This window comes from Trematomus bernacchii, unplaced genomic scaffold (genome assembly GCF_902827165.1).
Source record: "Trematomus bernacchii unplaced genomic scaffold, fTreBer1.1, whole genome shotgun sequence".
Classification (NCBI taxonomy): Eukaryota; Metazoa; Chordata; class Actinopteri; order Perciformes; family Nototheniidae; genus Trematomus; species Trematomus bernacchii.
In genome coordinates this window covers 7,572,873-7,592,388 of record NW_022987821.1, presented here as the reverse complement: position 1 = coordinate 7,592,388, position 19,516 = coordinate 7,572,873, and the positions used below count along the sequence as shown (strand labels likewise).

Below are 19,516 nucleotides of genomic sequence, written 5' to 3'. Positions count from 1 at the left end.
ATCTTTGGGAATAATTGTTAATGGCATTTTAAAAGAAAAACGGAAGAGAAACACAAAAAAACTACAAAAACGCGTGTCCATACGTCATCACACCCACGTCTCGCACGTTGATGACGCGCGTGGTGTTTGTCACTTCCCTCCCTTCCGCTCCATTGTTTCAGGTTTCGCTTTACAGGATTCACACCGTATTTAACACTGAGATCGCTCAATGCTGCGGAGAAACCTCGATTTAAGGTCAGTGTGTATTACAATCTAACATGCTGTGTAATGTCTGCAGTCATTTAAGGCTCCATGCGTTTTAATGATGCAATCGTGAAGCTGTCATCCTCCTCGCCCTTCACAGGGAAAACATGATGCTTAATACACATAATCAATTCAATGTACAAATGCAAAGGCTTTATTCTCATATGCACAGACGTTACAATGTAGATATGCAATGAAAATATTAAGTCCAAAGCTCCTCCATCAATGCAACGTTATATATATATAAGACACAAACAATGTAACACGTTTAAAAAGCGACTAAAATAAAACAGATTAAAGTAAACCATGTCAGATAAGAATACATACAATAAGCTATATATGCAGAGACTGTTGTAAGTGACCAGGTGTCTGTATACATGTTAAAATAGACAGGATACATCAAAAATAATGTTTATTGTAGTCAATAAATATTCAGATTAATACATTGTTAAATGCAAATAGACAACAGTCTGCTGATTTGTAGGTTTGATGGTAACTTTACATATACAATATTAGCAATAACTTACACATATAATAAACATTAACAGCAAATATACACAATAGAAAAGACATGTATTCCTAGAGTATCTCAACAATACACAATATAAAGGAAATACTGAATACATTTGAATACAAATATTGGCATTGGATTATATATATATATATATATATATATATATATATATATATATATATATATATATATATATATACACACATTACAAAAGGAGTAACACATCTTGTACACAAATCTATGGATAATATACAATGTTAAGAGAAAAATATTGACTCGATATCCCAAAATAATACCTTAGTAGCCTGGTTGGATTTAAATCAAAGTATTTTTTTAGATGCTGAATCATTATTTTAAGACCATATAATAACCTACATGTACAGTAAATGTTAGCTTAGTGAAGTTGACAGTGACGTGTGCAAAGTCTCGTTAGTCAACAAAAATAACGACTTTAATTCACATTTTCTGTAATTGTTTTTCATATATTGACGTTATGTTCAAGTAGAAAGCAGCACCTGGAGATTATTACAATTATTTTCTTTAATTTTCCACAATTTGAGTGGTATCTTTTTAAGGTTATTTGGGCTGTATGATGTCACATTAAGCTGTTGAGTTTTCTGATGTTACAGTCAAGGTCACATGCTGCTTTCAATGTCATATTTATTGAATAGCAAGCCCTCATATCCAGTGACAAATCTGAGATGTTTGCAGCTGCTGTGACGGCACAAATGGAAAACAGCGAGTAAAAAAACCACGTAGATTTTGCAGGGGTTTTTTTGCGTAGCGTTCAGATCCTGACGTCCCGCCTGCTGCACTTGTTGTAGGTCACTTTGGATCAGCTGAATGAAAAGATTAGAAGTGAAGGGAGAGAGTCTGATGTAAGCAGCTGTGACAAAATGTTGTTTCCACTGAGCTTTATTGGTTTGAGTAAGAAAAGACACTCTTAATGTAAATAATATCCTGCGTTTGAAACCCTTCAATAGTGTTTTATTGTCAGAGTTTATAGATCTTCACGTCCTACTATTTTCTACTTTTTAATGCTGATTTAATTCTATTTTGAGATGTTTAAATACTAGTATTGTTTATTTGTACTCTTTAATTTCTACTTATGTGCAAGGCCTTCTTTTGTTTCCCAGTACATCCTATCTTATCTGGTTCTGATATGCACTTAATTTAAAAAAAAAAGGCCCATTGTCTTGTCTGTGTTTCCCAGTTACTTTCGGAGCTGCTATCTTGTGGCTATGCTAACATTTCACAGCTTTTATAACGTGCAATAAACGACCATTAAGTGGTGGTTTCCAGTTTGTGGTCTGGATGTTTTCCCCAGCTGTTTTCAAGCCACAGGAAAGTGTGTGTTTCTGCAAGTAATGAGTTTAGTTTGGAGTATTTTGTTTAACCTTGACAACAAGTCAGAGCTACTGTATATCATTTCCGCTGCATCACAAGTGTAATTAGAGGACTCACAGACACAGGCATTTTATGGAAGAATAAAGCGTGCATTAGCAAGATGTTTCACCAACATAAGTGGCACCTACCTAGCAATAAAGATGATTCATATATGCAATATCCAGTCAATGAAATGACACTAAATCCACTGTCATTTCGGGGTCAGTACAGTTTGTAGTATTATCACATTAATCTCCACAGAGCTTCAGTGTTACGTAAGCAGAGGATGAATGTTGCACAAGGACTCTGTCTTCCCTCAGGCCTTCCTACTGACACACACACACACACGCACGCACGCACGCACGCACACACACACACACACACACACACACAACATGATACGTTTTCTACTGTACTGTGAAATCGATTAATGTCTTTCTTCAGATAGTGACTGTATTTTTAGGCACGTCGATCTAAGGAAAGATGCTATCCAATTGCATTATGGTCCTGCTTTTTGGGGCATACTAATTTCTTTAAAATCAGGATATCTTGCCGTCTTCTGCCTACATTTTGCGTATTCTTTTTTATACTCTCTCATAAGCCTCAAAATGTTATCGGTCTGCAGCAGTAATTACGTGTTTTAACATGTTTTCCAGCAGAAGCAGGTTTTAATTTTAAAAAATGTGCGCAAAAATATCAAAACAGACTGAAATTGAGACTAAAGATGTGAAAAGAAATACAGTACCATACTGTCCAGAAGCGATTGTCCACAGTTGCTCGTTTATTCTTCCAATTCTCTAGAGGGAAGAGATCTGTCTCCCCCCTTAGCACTCCCTAAAAACAGGGAGAAAGGAGGAAATGGAAAAACTGTATACAGCATTTGGCATGCTTTGTGCTAGTGTAAATATACATTTCCTACTTTAAATACCTAAGATATTTTGAGTAATATCATGGGTAGATGTTTGTACTAGGGGTTATCTGTTTTATTGTGTTGCACTGTTGGAGGAGCCTGTGACCTAAGATTTTCATGATATATCTACACTGTAGCTATGTACAAATGACAATAAAAGCCTTGAATCTTGAATGATATAATCTCACATTTAAGATGTTTATTATTGATGACTCTCCTCAGGTAAAGGTGTGCGCGGGTCGCCGCCCACCACAGCAGAAACAGGATGTGATGTCACAGCTTTAGCCGTTTCCCGTTTCCTGTCCAGCTGTTTGTTGCCACTCCAAAAGAGAGGACATGTTTGAAGTCAAACCCCGAGCGGTGGAGAAGAAGGAGTCGAGCACTGAGACAGGTACGGAGCTAAGAGTGTGTTTAAAACCAGAGACTATACATGTCAACACTTTTTTACACATACAGGAAAATATACAAAGGGCTGGGCTCACTAGAGGTGATGTATATTGCTTCATAAGTTAAGTTATAAGTCAGCGAACTTAATCAAATGTTGGTACATTATGCTTAATCAGCCTCAGCTCTCCATAGACTTTCAATTATTTAGTTAGCAACACATTCCTAAATAGTAAGGGTATATTTCAAGCTTTGGTATGTAAATAAGTTATTGGACTTTTTCTTATCAACTTAGATTTTGTACAATATCAGTCTTTATTTATTTATATAGCACATTTAAAACAACCTCAGTTGACCAAAGTGCTGTACAGGGAAAGAAATACAATATAAAATGACACAATAGTAGTAAAACAATAATTAGAGTCAGTACTTCTACTTTTACCAGAGTATTTTTAAACACAAGTATCTGTACTTCTACTTGAGTAAAGGATGTGTGTACTTTTCCCATCTCTGATATTGAGAGTGTTTTCTGACCCCAGATGAGGGGCTGGGCAGCAGCGGGAAGAACTTCGGCTCGATGGGCTCCGGTTCGGCTGACTCTGGATCAGTTTACCTGTCCGACAGCCAGGACTGGGCGGTGTCTCCGGGATGTTCTCCTGACGACGGCACCGGGCAACTCACTGCCATCTCCCCCATGCTGGCCGAGGAGACTTTCCGCTACATGAGTAAGTGCCCATTTTTTGGAGGAAATTCTTAAGAGAAACTGATAAATAATTCATGGACAAAGTGTTTCTTTTGTTATATTTAATAAAGTAATCAAGAAAGTCAATACACGAGTGAAATCAATCCCTAATGTAGGAACAGAGCTACTTCATCCTCAGAGGATTGAGAAGTTCTCACAGCTTACAGTCTCACTATATAGTAGAGAGAAAAGCCAACTGGTCCCACCCTTAAATTCCCTCAGGCATCATCTACACATCAAACCATAAAACCATAAAACCCCTTTGTCCTTAACCATTTGTAAATCCACGTGTTACACTTCCTCCTGAAATGTAAACCCTTAACATACGTCTCTGTTAAACACATACAAGACTAAAAACACAATTGAAAAGAGTAAAAGGCAATCAGAGTATAAGACTATATGTTTTAAATGATTATATGATTATTTGACACGACAGATATCACTTAAAAAGCACAGTTGCTATTCAAAATATTGAGTTTGTGTCGCCGTGAAGTAGCCTGAGAGTTGGTAATTAATTGCTTATTTTAAAAGTTACTTAAAGATTCTTTGTAATGTATTAATTGTATTAATCTTGTGTGAACCTGTGCTGTCCTGTATTTCAATCTTACCCTGTTGCTGTTTAAACTACTTATCTTTCAGTTTACGATTCCTCTTCTCCAGCTGATTAAAACCTGTAAAAAAGAGAGGAAATCAGATCAGTGTTTCTCCCACATTTAGTTATGTGCGTCTACTTTCTTATGATTTGTCTTTCTTCAGTGAGCAGATGTTTTGGATACGGATTTATTTCATTGCTTCACATCCTCCTCAGTTAACAGAGATTTAGCGTGGGTCACAGGGTTGTTAATTACGCCTATTTTCACTATGCTTGTTTGTATCAGACGGCTCTGACAGTGTGTGTGTTTGTGTGTGTGTGTGTGTGAGACAGCGAGGAATTAAGGGTTAAGTGTAGTTCAAAGTCAGAGTCACGGGACAGAGTGATGAGGAGGAAAAAGGGAGGAGGGGTTTTGATAGAGAAGGAAGACAGAACTGTAGAGAGAGCATTCGGACCATGCCGGTTTTTAACATTCACAATGAGGAGATTTATGACAGTTTCGCTGTGGAGGGTGAGTGTAATTGACAAGGTCAGGCAGAAAATGGAGGGGAAAGTGTGTGTGTGTGTGTTCACTGTAGTGTGTGTGTTCCTTGAAAGACAGGAAGTAGGCAAGTCTGAAGCGTGTTTACATTAAAAAATGTTTGGTATGCGTGAGCAGTGATATAACAGTTGGATAGATGTGACTTCCTGTCTACAGCTGATTTCCCACCACCCAACAGAAAGGATATAAAAGAAATGCCTCTACTGTAATGTAATATCTCCTGTTAATAATAACAATATACATTTCTCAAAATACAAACTCTTCTCGTCGTCTCTTTGGCAAAAGAACTGTGCATTCACCACGCTTATGATATCTGGACCTGAATGAATACAGTGTAACTCAAATGCACAACGCTTTTGTTTACATGATTCTCAATAGTCTTTACATGGTGTGTGTGTGTGTGTGTTTGTTATTTAACTGCACGTGTGTGAGAAGGGTTACAGTAAGGAAGTCGAGGTCTCGTGTTCCTGCTGTGCAAAATCAAGCTTGATCTATTTATAGTGCTTAGTGATGCACTTAAACAGACCGTGCTAATATGCCTGCCATGGTCGAGGAGAAATGAAGAAATGTGTGCGTTTTTGGCACTAATTGAGTCACTAATTGACTGTCAGTATGCAAGCTGTCTGACAACCAGAATATTGAACTAAAACACCACATATTGAAACTCATTGGACTTTGCTTTTATAATGTAGTTTATTGCTGTCAATAAATGTCTTTACAACCAGCACTAGTGTGTGTGCATTACGTCTTTTGATACTTGACGTCAATGCTACGTGAGAGATTGTAGGCATTGTGTGTGTCAGTAGCCGTCTTCTTGCATGCAACAAAGATAGCTCTACTGGTTAAAGGTTATTTTTAAACGTTGTTAGCGCACGGTCCAGATCCAGAGGTCACTGTGAGCCTCAGATTACTCGACGACAGCCTGTATTTATTTGAGCAGCTGCTGAAGGCTTTCTAGCTCTGCTTAATACGTTTCATTCTTGCTCAAATGTAGTTTGTGACACCACTGAATGTACGTTTTTTACAGCATTTCAATTTGTGGAATAAAAAGAGTCTCTCAATCAGAATACCTTTATTAGTCCCACAGAGGGGAAATTCACATTTATGGCGCTTTTCCACTGCAGGGCCTCGCTCGGCTTAGTACGGTATAGTTAGGCCTTGTTAGGCCAGGCTCACTTTATGCTGCGTTTCCATTACAGTTTAGTAGCTGTGGTAGTATCTATAGTAACGCAGTGTAGGCGGAGCCGTGACGTCATCTTCAATGCGAAACACAAAACCAACATCAGCCGTTAGCTGTTAGCACTCAGAGCTCACAGCTCCTTATATCTGTTCAGAAACTAGACAAAAGTTAAACAAGTACAAACCACAGACTGCCTGTGTCATGGTGAATACAGTCGCTGCTTTATTTATGTCTGTAGGCCGTTGTTGTGAGTGTGGACGGTCGGAGCATATACTGCGTTAGCTTAGCCAATCTCCATTCAGAAAACACGCATTTTAAAAGGTGTTTCTCCTGCCGTCTGTCTGCAGACTTGACAAAGCATTAATTCATGGTTTTTACTAACCGGTATCAGTATGTTGTTACTTCGGCATCATTTTGAAACGTGTATTACAATTAAATCACGGTCAAATATGTTCATCTTGTTGTAGTTGTAGCCTCCTTGCCAGCTATGCTCTCTCTAGTTTAGCATACTCAGCCCGGTTGTTGGCCCGGAAAGAACCTCGATTTTGGAGAGCCAGAAAACCTGCTCAAAGACCCTTCAGCGTGCATTTGATCTGGGATTCAGCTCTAAAGGTGTATCATCTCTGCTTTTAAAGAGACTCCTCCTTCTGTTATTTACTAAAAGGCAATGTTTCAATGATTAGAGTTACCACTTTTCTTTGAACAGGTGGAAAGGGGAGCGGTGCAGCGCTGGTGAAACCCACTCAGGTGCTAAAAGTGGTGCAAACTAGTCGATGTGTAGACAAACTAATGTTACAAATGAAGCAGCTTTCACCTCCAGCTTCTCACCCCCTTTCTTTCTGTCTTTTTGACCCATTCACCTTTTTAAACGTTCCCTTCTTCTCTGTCTCCGATCTCTCACTAGCGTATCTTGCTTTGGAGCCCTCCTCTCATTCCCACCCCGGCTCTCAAAGCCTCTCCAAAGGTATCTTTCTCTCTCTTTTGTTCATCTCTGCAACTTCATTTAGCTCAGAGGTGTCCAAACCTTTGTTCCCTGAGGGCCACATACGCATGAAGGGCAGGGCCCCCATGTATATTGCCTAATAAGTTATCTATCGTTAAACTATCAAATGTAGGTTCATTAGGCTTGATACTTGAACATGCTTTAAGAAAACCAACAGCATACATCACAGCTCTCTATAGGGTTTCATTGATTGTGTTGGCAGCTCATTCCTTAAAACAGAAGCCTCAGATTGCTGATTAAGGGAAATATGATGGGTATATTTCAATACAAATAGTTATTGGGCTTTTTTTACTAAGCCCAATAACTAAGATTGACTAAGCCCAATAAGCCCAATAACTAAGACTTACTAAGCCCAATAACTAAGACTTACTAAGCCCAATAACTAAGACTTACTTAGCCCAATAACTAAGACTTACTAAGCCCAATAACTAAGACTTACTTAGCCCAATAAGCCCAATAACTAAGATTTGTTAGAAAATGTTTTAAACGTGAATTTATTTGAAAAGTGGGCCATATTCCGTTATACTTTTTGAATTTGATGAGGGCCAATTCAAAATGGACAACGGGCCGCAATTGTTCGCGTAGTTTGGACACCCCTGATTTAGCTCCAGTGAGCTTTTGCATGTAGATGACCGCAAGAAATCTGCGTAGTTTAGGTCAGCTTTGCCTCAGTAGGAAGCTTGTAGCGCTTTATAACTAACTGTACAGTGTGTGTGTGCCGTCTCTTTATATCTGTACAGTGTGTGTACAGTGCTACTGTGGCTTTGTTATATTCAGACCACTAGCAACCACATTGCTTTGTTGTGGAGCCATTTCATCAAAAGGAGTGCTATAATTGCCGTTTGGCTGCTAAGGAAGTGTCTGCCTTTGGTCAGGACATTTGATTAAGTAGGAAGTGAAGTGATTTCATTTTCACTTTTATATTAAGGTACACTTAATCACCATCAACTAGTTGTTAATTAACATATTAGAGACAAACTAGTAGCTTATTTGTTATGAACAAGACACATATTCTGAGTTAGAAATACCACATTTTTCGTTATTTTGACACAATTAACACTTCATGTCTTGTTACATAAGAATAGACCATGTGTGTTATTATAGGAAATGTACTATTAGGCCCATATTGAGCATATTAAGACCCAAACTCGTGTACAAAAACGTCCTTACTTACAATAAAATAAGCACTAATTAGAGGGTTATTAAGGAAAAACTCTTAGCTAATGGTTTAGTACTTGTAGAATATGGTCAAGGCATTAATAAGTGTTTTCTAATGACTAATTAAGAGCCCATATACTGCTAGTATGCATGTTAATTGACAACTAGTTGATGGTGAATACCTTAATATAAAGTGTTACCTTCATGCATGATAGACTGCATGAGTGTGTTTGCTTGTCTTGTGTCTCCTTAAATTAAAATATGATGTTTCTGTCCAGTCCTCAGTGGAGATCGCGTGGAACAGATGACCAAAACTTACAATGACATCGACGTGGTCTCACACCTTTTGGCCGAGGTGAGTTCTCCTCATTTTTGTCGTAATAAGCAGCATTTGTTTTGGTTTGTTTTAACTCTCTGTGCTTTTTATTGGACAGCGAGACAGAGACTTGGAGCTGGCGGCTCGCATCGGGCAGTCTCTTCTGCAGAGAAACCATCTTCTGCAGGGACGAAATGAAGCTATTGAGGAACAGCTAGCACAGACAATTGATCAGGTATTTAAAACACACTTTAACAGACATTTCTGATTTGAGAAAGGCGTTTTAAATGTACCTTTCTTTGTCTTCCTTATGTACAAAAAGCTATGCTTCATCTGCTGGAGCAAATCAAATATATAATGGTCACACATGCAGAGCACACAGTGAAATGTTTTCTCTGCTTTTAACCCATCCTAGTAACTCATAATCATTCAATCTTTACCGATGATATCCTCCAGGTTCACCAGCTTCAACATGAGCTCAGTAAGAAGGACGAGTTGCTCCGGATGGTGGCCAGCGCGTCGGAGGAAAGCGAGACGGACTCCAGCGTTTCGACGCCGTTACGTCAGCCTCCAGCGCTGCGTGGAAACACAACTTCCTCCACTCTCAGTCAGCTGGAGAATCTGCAGAGTAAACTGCAAGATCTGGAGGAGGAGAACTTGGCGCTGAGATCTGAGGTAAAAACATGATGAGGCAGAGGTGGGAAGTAGTGGAGTACAAATACTTAGTTTACTTATTTTTCTGATGACTTGATAGCAGTATATTGTCTGTTTGTTAGTCATTATAAAACACTTATTAATGCCTTATGGCCTACCTGCCTGTCAGCCTTCCATCGGGGCACAAACTTATCTCGTGCCCTCATTGGTCATGTGCGCGTTCGTGTGTGTTGGAGGAGGGGCTCTGTAAGGAAGTGGGAGATTTTTTCCGGCTGTGTATTTTCAAATTCTAGCGCACTCGAGCTGGTTTCTCCAAAATTACCTACCCCACCTTTAACAACTAGTTGATGGCAGAGGTGGGAAGTAGTGGAGTACAAATACTTTGTTACCGTAATGCCTTGTTTCTCTCTCCACTCCAGGCGTGTCAACTGAAGACCGACACCATCACCTATGAGGAAAAGGAGCAGCAACTAGTGAGCGATTGTGTTCAGGAGCTCCGTGAGTGATGCCTAATCTTACACATCAACAAACCTGCTGTATCATGTCTAAAATGCAGATTTTTTAACGTTGGTCTGTGTGTGTTGTTTTCCAGGTGAGTCCAACGGCCAGATGGTTTCTCTCACGGACGAACTGTCTCATAAGAACGAGGATCTGCTCAGACATCAGGAGGAAATCACTCAGCTGCTTTCTCAGATAGTGGAGCTGCAACACAGAGTGAAGGAGGTGAGGGAAAATTATGTTTATTAGGTTATTACATCAACAACTGTGAACACACACACACACACACACACATACCATGTATACATCACTTCAGGGGACATTACATTGACTTACATGCATTTCCTGGAGACTTATCCTAACCTTAACCCTAACCAACACATGCCTAACCCTTAACCTAACCAAGTCTTCACCCTAAAAGTAATGATTCCCCTCATGGGGTCCTCCATTATGTCCCCATAAGGGAGGCGAGTCCCCACACGTGACTGTGTAAACAGATTTAGGTCTCCACAAGTATAGTAATGCTAGGACACACACACACACACACACGCACGCACACGCACACGCACACGCACACACACACACACACACCCCTCTAAGACTGCAACCACTACTATTTAGAAATACTTATGGCTATTTTACTAATATATATATATATATATTTTTTACTGCAGTGAGAGTTGCCAAAAGAAATGTCGTTGTACTTTGTATGATGACAATAAATATATATTCTATTATATTATATTTGTACAACTTTATTTGTTTTGTTTCAAACCATTATACAGTACAATATATCTTTCAGTCACATTCACATTTTCAGTTTTTCCAGCTGTTTCAATACAATCTTGGGATATATTAGATTTACTTTTACGCTGCTATGGACTAATTCACATTTCTCAAAGTTATTGAAGTGGCTGTTATTTTGTATATATTGATTGTTGTGCATATGTATGTGTTAATGTGTGCATATGTATACATGTGTCTGTTGATTGTGTATATAAAGATTGACAATAAAGTTGACTTTGGCATTGACAAGGCATTGAATTAGAATACCTTTTAAACGTCCTACAGAGAGGAAATCTACAAAATTAACAGCCAAAAATGTTAATTAAGAGGCATGCATGTGTTGTTTTTCCGCAGCTTGCTTTGGAGAAAGAAGAGCTGAGAATTCACCTTCAGGCGTCTAAAGAATCTCAAAGACAGCTCACAGCAGAGGTACAATTTATCGTTTTTAGTTACAGTATCTTACTTTGCAGAACTAACAGATTTTAATGGAGAAATTCTTATTTTTTTTGGGTTAATTCATGTGTTTTGCAGCTGGACGAGTTGGCCGACAGGAATGCTGAATGTTTAGAAATGCTCCACGAGTCCCAGGAGGAGATTAGAGAACTTCGAAATAAAAACACTCCTTCGGCTGGGATGAGAAGACACCTTTCATACGGCCTCTATCCAATGGTGAGAAAAACACACCTACCTACCTACCTACCTACCTACCTACCTACCTACCTACCTACCTACCTACCTACCTACCTACCTACCTACCTACCTACCTACCTACCCACCCCCACCTACCTACCCACCTACCTCTCTATCTAGCTTGTTTGTGAAGACTGGATATGTATCTTTGTTTGATTACAGGACTCTCTAGCAGCAGAGATCGAGGGCACCATGAGGAGAGAGTTAAGTGTAGACGAGGAAACCGTCTCTCAGGACCAAAGGTCAGTAAACCAAAAACAAAACAAAAGAAATTAATACTTATTTTTCTGACGACTTTTTACTTTCTACTTCTTACATGTTGAACACAAATACCTGTACTTTCTACTTCTTACATGTTGAACCCAAATACCTGTACTTTCTACTTCTTACATGTTGAACACAAATACCTGTACTTTCTACTTCTTACATGTTGAACCCAAATACCTGTACTTTCTACTTCTTACATGTTGAACCCAAATACCTGTACTTTCTACTTCTTACATGTTGAACACAAATACCTGTACTTTCTACTTCTTACATGTTGAACACAAATACCTGTACTTTCTACTTCTTACATGTTGAACCCAAATACCTGTACTTTCTACTTCTTACATGTTGAACACAAATACCTGTACTTTCTACTTCTTACATGTTGAACACAAATACCTGTACTTTCTACTTCTTACATGTTGAACACTAATACCTGTACTTTCTACTTCTTACATTTTGAACACAAATACCTGTACTTTCTACTTCTTACATGTTGAACACAAATACCTGTACTTTCTACTTCTTACATGTTGAACACAAATACCTGTACTTTCTACTTCTTACATGTTGAACCCAAATACCTGTACTTTCTACTTCTTACATGTTGAACACAAATACCTGTACTTTCTACTTCTTACATGTTGAACACAAATACCTGTACTTTCTACTTCTTACATGTTGAACACAAATACCTGTACCTTCTACTTCTTACATTTTCCAAACAGGCTGGTTCCTTTAGTTTGAATGTGTGTTTGGTGGCGTGATCATTATTATTTAGAGTATTGATTTGAACACGATTAAAACAGCTGGTAGTTATGGGTACTTTTTACTTAAGTACATTTCGAAGCCCATACTTTTACTTGAGCAAAGAAGTTTAGTCAGTACTTCTACTTTTAACAGAGTATTTTTTATCACGAGTATCTGTACTTCAACTTGAGTAAAGGATGCGTTTACTTTTGCCATCTCTGCTGTTATGGTGAATAAGTGTACGTTAATAATATAAAGTGTTACCAATTGTTCTGCTACTTTAATATCTTACTTCACCGTACATTTGTTTACCCTTCAGATCATCCCAAAGGCGAGTCTTTCAAACTGTTCGCTCCATCAACTCCTCGTCATCTCGTCCAGCTTCTGCCACTCCTCCCATCCCAGGATCAGGGCAGAGCTCTCTGGTTATGACGGCACAGCCTTTCCAGTCCAATCAGGGGTACGTTACCAGTAATGCATTTGGATTTTTATCTTTAGGGTGACCTTTGTGCCCTTGAAACTGAAAGGGAAACAAAAATGACACAAAAGCAGTGAATAATAGTGTCTGAAACTAAATAAAAACGATATCCTTAAAGGAAAAACTTAATTGAAACTGGGCCATTTGTGTTAATTAGCATGACATTGCATTGTAGCCCATGCAGTTCAAAAAATGGTTTGGCCGATTTAGGACAATTTCGGAGAGGTTATGTGGGTTATTGAGGATGCTGAATCCATTTCTGACCTTTTCAGAATCCAAAATGGCAGTTTGAACCAGAAAGAAGCCATATTTGTAGTCCCTTGTGGTTTTACCAGAGGCTGTAGTGGTTGTACAGCAAACTAACTAAACCTTACATTCCTGAAAAACTTAGACTAGCAGACACTGAAAACTTAAATAAAATATAAAACTAATATTTGATTATTAGGTTATGTGGGTTATTGAGGATGCTGAATCAATTTTTGACATTTCCAGGTTCCAAAATGGCAGTTTTAACCAAAAAAGTGGCCATAATTGTACTACCAGAGGCTTTGGTGGTTGTACAGCAAACAAACTAAACCTTATATTCCTCAAAAACTTCAATGAAATCTTGAAATATCAAATTATTATGACCTTGTTGCAGGGAGGAGGTGCGAATCGGCCAACCTGGCTGTCCTGGAGGAAACGATCTGAACAGAGCTCTCCATCGACTCTCGCTGCGAAGACAGAACTTCATGTGCGAGCGTCGCTTCTTCCAGGCGGAGCGAGAGAAGAAGATGCAGGCGTTGTCCGAGACCGACGGAGAAAGCAGCGGCTGCGTCTCCCCGATGGGAAGCAACATGTCGTCTTTCTCCAACCTGTCAGAACTCTCCTTCAGCTCCAGCGTTTTCAGGACCTTCCTGCCCGAGAAGCTGCAGATCGTCAAGCCCATGGAAGGTAAATCACAATACCTTTAAGTACTGACTAAACTTCTTTACTCAAGTAAAAGTAAAGAACTTTGAAATGAACTTCAGTAAAAAGTACCCATAACTAGCAGCTGTTTTAAAGAGTACCTGACCTCCCTTTATATTAATAGAACAATAATGTCATTGTTAGCTAATGAATGTTTCCATGCTGAACAACGGCAACATGACAACGTTTTCATTGGTCCCTCTTCTTTAGAGAAGACCAGGAAATGATGGATACACGGATCGTGTTCAAATCAATAGGCACGCAATGACTCTAAATAATAATGATCACGCCACCAAACACACATTCAAACTAAAGGAACCAGCCTGTTTGGAAAATGTGAGAAGTAGAAAGTACAGGTATTTGGGTTCAACATGTAAGAAGTAGAAAGTACAGGTATTTGAGTTCAACATGTAAGAAGTAGAAAGTACAGGTATTTGAGTTCAACATGTAAGAAGTAGAAAGTACAGGTATTTGAGTTCAACATGTAAGAAGTAGAAAGTACAGGTATTTGTGTTCAACATGTAAGAAGTAGAAAGTACAGGTATTTGTGTTCAACATGTAAGAAGTAGAAAGTACAGGTATTTGTGTTCAACATGTAAGAAGTAGAAAGTACAGGTATTTGTGTTCAACATGTAAGAAGTAGAAAGTACAGGTATTTGGGTTCAACATGTAAGAAGTAGAAAGTACAGGTATTTGGGTTCAACATGTAAGAAGTAGAAAGTACAGGTATTTGTGTTCAACATGTAAGAAGTAGAAAGTACAGGTATTTGTGTTCAACATGTAAGAAGTAGAAAGTACAGGTATTTGGGTTCAACATGTAAGAAGTAGAAAGTACAGGTATTTGTGTTCAACATGTAAGAAGTAGAAAGTACAGGTATTTGGGTTCAACATGTAAGAAGTAGAAAGTACAGGTATTTGTGTTCAACATGTAAGAAGTAGAAAGTACAGGTATTTGTGTTCAACATGTAAGAAGTAGAAAGTACAGGTATTTGTGTTCAAAATGTAAGAAGTAGAAAGTACAGGTATTTGTGTTCAACATGTAAGAAGTAGAAAGTACAGGTATTTGTGTTCAACATGTAAGAAGTAGAAAGTACAGGTATTTGTGTTCAAAATGTAAGAAGTAGAAAGTAAAAAGTGGTCAGAAAAATAAGTAGTGGAGTAAAGTACTGATACCAGCAATGTACTTAAGTACAGTAACAAAGTATTTGTACTTCCCACCTCTGCAATACAATGTCAGGTGCGTCTAAAAGTGATTCTTATTTTTTTAAATGTCTTCCAGGCTCACTGACTCTCCACCACTGGCAACAACTGGCCCAACCTCACCTGGCCACCATCTTGGATCCTCACCCAGGTGTAGTGACGAAGGGTTTCTGCCCCCTGGCTCAAGATGCCGTCTACAACATGTCAGACATGGAGGAGGATGAGGAGGGTGAAGAGCGCAGGAGTAAACAGGAGAAAGGGGCGACAGAGCGAGGTAAAGAAGAGGAAGAAGAGGAAGAAGAAGGCGGGATAACCTTCAAAGTGAGGGTTTCATCTACACCGAACGACAGGAAGTATTCGGTTTCGCCACTTCCTGTCCCGCCTCCATCCCCCGAATTACCTTCACCTTCTCCTTCTTCTTCCTCCTCTGTTAAATCGGACCTCTGTGCGACTCACCTCGTCTCCAGCCAATCAGCGCAGCCCATTACAGGAACATGTGCAACAGTGGTCCAATCACAGAGTCAGATCTGCATCTCCACGACAACAACAACTTCTAGTAAGTACTACTTGAAAAATAAAAAATATATCAGAATCAGAAACAGGTAGGTTTACACATACGAGGAATTTGACTTGATGTCATAAAAAAATATTAGAAATATAGCAGTATTTACATAGAAATAGAATGGAATAAAATATGGAATAAAATTCGGCAATAATAAGGAAAAACAAAACCAAAAAAAACACTTTTATGTATTATATATACTATTATATTATTACAGCTCTTTGTTGTGTGTTTTAGTCCAAAATCCAGGGAAGTGCCAGAGCTCCACCTTCTCGACGTACACCTTCACGACGTGTAGCATCCTGCACCCGAGCGACATCACACAGGTCACCTCAAGGTAAGGACAAAGAGAACATTTACTTCATACTTTAATAGGAGAGTAGAGTAAGCTATCTTAATACATATATGAGAAGAAAAGCACACATCAGTAGTCAAATTGAAATTAAGACAGCAAAGTAAACAACCAGGGTTAGCAGCAGTTAAAACCAAAACAAAACAACTTCTGTTTCTTCATGTTTTTCCAGTTCTCAGTCGTCCATCATGGCCAACACTCCCAGCTCCATGAGGACGGGTCCCAGTACTCCAGTGACTCCGTGCAGGCTGAGTTTAGGCGACTGTTTCCCCCCTCGTCGCCCTCCTGTGCCCACCAGAGGTCTGGCTAAACTGGTCCTGGAGAGAGGCATTTCTGCACAAATCTCCATCGACACGCCTCCTCCATCTCCAAAACCTACATCCCGACAGCCTCTGTTTCGTCTCCTCCCAGGAACGCCTCCTAACTCCCCTTCTCACTCTCGCTCTCCCTCTCCCGTGCCTCATGAATCACGTCAACATCCCCACGATAATTTCCTCGTTTCTCGGCCCGCGGAGCTTTTCCTGCAGGACGTTTACGGGTTAAATCTGGGTCGTGCTCCACATCCAGATTTGCCGAGTCCCTCCCAGGAAGCTCCCCCTTCCCCTAAATTGGGTCGACCTAGGCCTGATCTCGGCTTAGTGGAGAGATTACGACGACTTGGATTCACTAAAGTGCTCCAAGGATCGAAATCCGACGCGTCAGCACCACGACAGGATTGTTCTACGTTTGTTTCAGCGGGTGGTGGAAGCCTATTGGACGGTTTGAGGCGGAACCAGAGTCTCCCAGCTATGATTGGTGCCCGAGCAGCGAAGTCAACTCTTCCTCCTCCTCATCCTACAACCCTCGCTCTCCCCCCTTCTCCCTGGGGAAACCCCAACGAACGACGACGCCATCTTGGCTCTGTCTCCCATGTCCCGTCGTCCAAACGTTGATCGTCCAGAACATAAAAAAACCTCCATCTTCTTCTTCCTCCTTGTCTGCCTTTTGGAGAAAGTAGTAATGGCGGAACAATCCCTCCTTTTTATGACTTATTTTAAAGCACAATTTAAACTGAACTGACTGTTTTTAGCTATACCACCGCAGTGTCTATGTGTGTAGCTGTTTGCCATGATGCTAGTTACCGAGGCCTTAGTTTTTGCCTCTGGTTTTTTTCCACATCTTGATACCTTCTCAGTCATTATTAGTATTTATATATTTTTCCCACGAGGGTCTGGATGTTCAGGTAAAGGTAGACGAGGGACATGTAAGTGGACGAAGGTTTGTGGATGTGGATTGAAGAAGAACGAGTTATTACGAAAAGGAAGGTTTTTGTTAATAATGTAAAAAGGGAAAAGTAAGTGAAAAAGAGACTGAACATCCAGAGTTGCTATTCCAAGGGCTTGTTCTGTAGTTGGTTGGAAAAGTCTGTATTAAAATACTATCATCTGCCCATTTTAAAGTCAATGGTTTATCTGAAAATAACCAGTCACAAAAGAAGGGAATAAACATTAGGGCTTCGGATAACAAATATTTCCTTTATAGTTTAACCTGCCGATTATTTTCTAGATTCATCGATGAATGGTTTGGTCAATAAAATGGTGAAAAACCTCCCTGTCAGATTCTCTAAATTCAAGATGATGTCTTTCACCTGATTCAAAACCACCTTTTAATGATCCAAACTGAAAAAGGAGGTCATTTTTCGCATGAACAATAACCACCCATTATTTTTCTGTGGATCAAAGTTCACTAATTTTCACCGCTTTATTCAACACGCTTCTTTAACTTGAGGATTTAAGTGCTAGCTGGCTTCATAGCATACTGCCGGGCTAATATTGTAGTCAAACCATGCTATTGACATGCCGGTATTATTCATATTATTATGATTTTACAGTAGTCCAAATTTGTTGCACGGATGTTTTGTTCATCGTCCATGCCTCTTGCTACTTTGCCTACAAGTCCCAGCATGCATTTCGGCAAAAGATGCATATAGAGAGGTGAAGTCCCTCCCTTTCCGGTGGACCTCCATGGGACCTTATTTCGGAAAAAGTATGTATTGAAATCAATGGAGAGAGAAAGATTATCTCTCGATCCCGTTTGAATTGTGCCACGAATTACACATATGATGTTTGTCAATTTAAAAGATAATTTTGCAAGTCAAAAAAAAATAATGTGTCGTAAAACTGTGAAGTAACACTTTTTTTGTGTGAAACTACTCAATGAACTACATCTCCCGTCTCGCACCACACACCCAGACGGCCGTCACGTTGGCACATTTCACTTCTTTCTTTCAGAATGAGGCGGAAAGTATTAAAAGAAGTGAAAATCACTCCAAGTCTGGGCATGTTGAGAGCTGTACATACACACAAGGGGAGTTAGTCGGTTCCTAAGAGCCAGCATGCGGGACCGGGACTCTGGGATTTGTAGTCTTTCTAGTTGCATATTTTTCATAGTCTTATATTTCAACAGTTTTACGACAAACTGTGACTTTTTTGACATGAAAATTATTTTTTAAGATTGACAAACATCATATGTGTAATTCATGGCACAATTCAAACGGGATCGAGAGATAATCTTTCTCTCTCCATTGACTTCAATATATACTTTTTCAGAAATAAGGTCCCATGGGTCGGAAGTAGATGGGCGGGACTTCACCTCTCTGTCATACGCAAGGCAAAAACAAAAAGGGTCTGTCTTTTCCTTCAGGTCATTGTGTTTTTAAATTGTAAAAGGCCTTAAGTAGAAGCCAGTACTGTTATAATTTATTTCCCTGCTAAGCCATGTTTGTATTATATTATTTGCACTTGGAGTTTGTGTTAAGTTGAGGGTCACTGATTGGTTGAACACATCTTAAAATAGATTTGAAGAAAGCTCTGACACTTATTTTAGGTTACTAATGTGTATACTTCCCACTCCGCACTTTTACTTTTGTATTTACCTTTGTTTTACTGACACCACTATTTGAAGTATAACATATTAATTTAGCATAATGTGTGCCTGTTGTAACACTGTCAACTAACACTTAAGGTTTTAATATATGTAGCATTTTTTATTTTGCTTTCCACATGAAGAGGTTAACAGAAGGGAATCCAGATGAGGCTGAAAGTGATAACACATATTTACAGTATGACATGCTAGTGCTAATTAGCTGTAACATAGTCAACAAATGATTGATTGGATTTGAGAGAAGGAACATACAGACATGTCTTATCATAAGATTTGTTGTCATACCCAGCAATACAGGTGTGTCTCTTTTAGCTCAAATATAAAATGTCCTCTCCTTTCTTCACGCCTCCCTTTTTAAACATCATAATCCTCTGTAAGCTACTCATGTCTGTTTTTCAGTTGCCTCGTTTTTTAAATAAAGCAATGGAAACAAAAGCCAC

At 39.2% G+C, this 19,516-nt stretch overlaps 1 protein-coding gene across 3 annotated transcripts; it reads left to right on the top strand.

Moving 5' to 3' along the window:
• Positions 1 to 148: 148 nt before the first annotated feature.
• On the top strand, positions 149 to 17,755 carry trak2 (trafficking protein, kinesin binding 2). 3 transcript variants are annotated; one of them, XM_034151288.1, is made up of 17 exons: positions 149 to 234; positions 3,276 to 3,444; positions 3,977 to 4,162; positions 7,397 to 7,456; positions 8,932 to 9,008; positions 9,088 to 9,204; positions 9,426 to 9,644; positions 10,043 to 10,121; positions 10,216 to 10,346; positions 11,262 to 11,336; positions 11,439 to 11,576; positions 11,760 to 11,839; positions 12,934 to 13,074; positions 13,733 to 14,025; positions 15,320 to 15,796; positions 16,040 to 16,139; positions 16,327 to 17,755. In XM_034151288.1, the coding sequence occupies exons 2-17, from the start codon at positions 3,390 to 3,392 to the stop codon at positions 17,084 to 17,086; spliced, it is 2,988 nt and encodes a 995-aa protein (XP_034007179.1). In that variant the 5' UTR covers positions 149 to 234; positions 3,276 to 3,389; the 3' UTR covers positions 17,087 to 17,755. The 3 variants fall into 3 exon arrangements, with proteins under 3 accessions (XP_034007179.1, XP_034007180.1, XP_034007181.1); XM_034151289.1 differs by lacking the exon at positions 7,397 to 7,456; XM_034151290.1 differs by lacking the exons at positions 149 to 234; positions 3,276 to 3,444; positions 7,397 to 7,456 and adding an exon at positions 7,199 to 7,239 and having other exon boundaries at positions 4,105 to 4,162.
• The last annotated feature ends 1,761 nt before the right edge of the window (positions 17,756 to 19,516 follow it).